The sequence below is a fragment of the Oncorhynchus tshawytscha genome, linkage group LG16 (assembly GCF_018296145.1).
Source record: "Oncorhynchus tshawytscha isolate Ot180627B linkage group LG16, Otsh_v2.0, whole genome shotgun sequence".
NCBI classification, from domain to species: Eukaryota; Metazoa; Chordata; class Actinopteri; order Salmoniformes; family Salmonidae; genus Oncorhynchus; species Oncorhynchus tshawytscha.
This window is the reverse complement of record NC_056444.1, coordinates 66,489,000-66,491,793: the sequence shown is the minus strand read 5'-3', so window position 1 is coordinate 66,491,793 and position 2,794 is coordinate 66,489,000. Positions and strand designations below refer to the sequence as shown.

Genomic DNA, 2,794 nt, shown 5'->3' with positions numbered 1-2,794 from the left:
CAATTTTTATTTATTTTTATTCGTTCTTATTTCCCTCCTCTTTGTGTGTCACAGTGTAATTAATACACAAGCCAGAACAGTAGGCTGACACAACAGGGGGCAGCATGCACCTCTAACGTTAATATTTGCCAACCACGATAATACCATCGAAGAAGAACAAGAAAAAGCGTCAACATCACCTTGCCTTCTGATAGGCTTACTTATACCATGTGGCAAAGAGGAAGTAGATGCTAGCTCCATAATAGAGGGTATATGCTAGAAGGGATACAGTTTTTTTCGAATTAACCTCAAAAGTTGGTTATTTTTTTCATTTGTTCTAACCCAATCATCCCAACCTGCTGCGTAAATTCTAACCTACGAAAAGTCAAATCTGACAAAAACTGGATCCCATCTAGTTCTAACCCTTATAATACCTACGTTGGTGAAATTGAAAGAGAAATTTAACGACTTCGACACTAGCTAAGTAAATTGATATATTTGGTCAAATGCACCATAGCTAGCTAGTTGCCGTGTGCAATTTTCAGACAAATGTGCCGGCTCTGTAGATTCTAAAGCTAGGGTCAGGGAGGCACTGCATAGCCAGCTGTGACTGTAACGTTAGTGATATAACTAGCTAATGCAGTTTTAAATGATCAATGCACTTTCATTTGCTCGAAGTAGCATTGCTTTCCCTCGCAGATTAACAAAACAGATTGCTTATCTGTCCCACCTGGTTGACTACAGTTTACCTGCCAAAGTAATGTCAACTGTATCTGTGGAGCCAGTGCGCTCTATTGACAAATCGAAGGTAAGTGGCCAGCATGAAAACGCCTTAGTTAGCTAGTAGGTAATGCTGCCATACCGTTGAATGGCATGTAACCAATGGCTATAATATGTTGTTAATTACTGTGAACAGTCCTATTTAGAAAGCTAGCCACTTACCTGGAGCTGAAGAGGATGGGAAAACTCTTAAAAATAAATAATGTATCTAAGGTTTTGGGTAGTGGTGACTGGTTCTGTGGTGTAATGCTGCTCTCTCCTGCCCAGCCTGCAGAAGGCATCTGGCGCCTACGTCATGTGAAGGGGGACCTGTTCTCCGGTCCTGAAGATGAGGCCCTGGCCCACTGTATCAGCAAAGACTGCCACATGGGGGCTGGCATCGCAGTTATGTTCAAGAAGAAGTTTGGTGGAGTGGCTGAGCTAAAGGGACAGAGTGAGTTGTTCTGTATAATGTATTATTTGTTATTATGCACTGCATGCTATGGAAGTCTGCTGTGATGTGCCCTTTTCATTTTAAAATGGGCCCTGAATTTGGAAAAGCATGGCTTATATCTTAAGCCCATGTCATTGATCAAGATCACTGTTCACTGGTTTTGCTTTACTTCACAGAGAAGGTGCCAGGACAATGCGCTGTACTGAAAGGACACAAGCGTTTTGTGTACTACCTGGTAAGACAGTTGCCTTAGTTTCATTCAACCAACAAACATTTTAAAGCATTTTTTTTGTTGTCTCTGGTTGTGTCTTACTCTATTACAGATAACAAAGGAAAAGTACAGCAACAAGCCCACCTATGACAGCCTGAGGCAGAGCCTTGAGGACATGAAGTCTCATTGCTTGAAAAACAGAGTAACTGCAATATCAATGCCTCGGTTTGTATGAATACATTCTACACATAAAAAGGTTTCATTAAATTATTTTAACATGTCAATCATTTCCATTTAATGTATAACTAAATGTTCTATCCCTCTATTCTACAGCATTGGCTGTGGCCTTGATCGACTGAGCTGGGACAAAGTGGAAAAGATGCTTGAGAAGGTATTCCAGCCCACAAGTATCAGTATCACTGTGTACACCCTCCCTGTAAAACCCACAGGGAAACCAAGTCCACGGGGAAACCAAGTTTCCAATAATGTTTTCTGTAAAACAAAATTAAGTTAAACTCACAGACAATACATCAGCATACTGGTATGCACCTGTACAAAGTTTGCCCAAGGCTGTACTTTTGAAAGAGAATAAACACACTTTTCCTTGAAATCATACCCCCTCTTCATCTCTTCTTTACCCCTGTTTTAATTGTTCTATGAAATTACATGTTCATATTTTGCACTTTAATTACTGTCCTATATAATAGCAATATCATATTCATAGGAATTCTCTCCACCAGAAGGGGGCACCAATGATTGTTTTCTCCACATCACTTCAGTGGCTTGTTCTGTACTGCTTTTTGTCATATGCTTATTTTAAATACCATGTAACCCTGTAAGTACCTTGCATGAATAATAAAAGTAAATTGTGATTTTAATTTCACAATATAATAACATCTGTTTTACACCTTTCACTAGACCTGTGGTTATTGTGTAATATACAGAAATGGACGTCTTAGTGTAAATGGTGTTGTCATCATTGGATCATATTCACCTTATGACTAAATGTAGCTATATCACCCATCATACAATACAGGAGGGCCTAATACATCCAGTCACTCCTACCTATCTCTTCATTTACTGACTGCTTAATTCACTGTGCTGTGATTCAGGCATTGCTCATGAGTCTTGGGGCAGCAGGTATCCTAGTGGTTAGAGCATTGGACTAGTAACCGAAAGGTTGCAAGATCGAATCTCCTGAACAAGGCAGTTAACCCACTGTTCCTAGACTGCCATTGAAAATAAGAATTTGTTCTTAACTTACTTGCCTAGTTAAATAAAGGTAAATAAAAATGCTGTTGACTGAAAGCTACCTTGAATGTGATTCTAATTCTATGACCAACACCGCAGGGTGCAGATATGGTATTGTATGATGTAATATTGATCTTGAG

At 39.5% G+C, this 2,794-nt stretch overlaps 1 protein-coding gene across 2 annotated transcripts; it reads left to right on the top strand.

The window, feature by feature from the left end:
• The first annotated feature begins 204 nt into the window (after positions 1-204).
• On the top strand, positions 205-2,018 carry LOC112216140 (ADP-ribose glycohydrolase OARD1). Of its 2 annotated transcripts, XM_024375891.2 has the most exons (6): positions 205-463; positions 724-787; positions 1,027-1,192; positions 1,369-1,427; positions 1,516-1,628; positions 1,737-2,018. In XM_024375891.2, the coding sequence occupies exons 2-6, from the start codon at positions 740-742 to the stop codon at positions 1,915-1,917; spliced, it is 567 nt and encodes a 188-aa protein (XP_024231659.1). In that variant the 5' UTR covers positions 205-463; positions 724-739; the 3' UTR covers positions 1,918-2,018. The 2 variants fall into 2 exon arrangements, with proteins under 2 accessions (XP_024231659.1, XP_024231658.1); XM_024375890.2 differs by having other exon boundaries at positions 206-787.
• Positions 2,019-2,794: the final 776 nt, after the last annotated feature.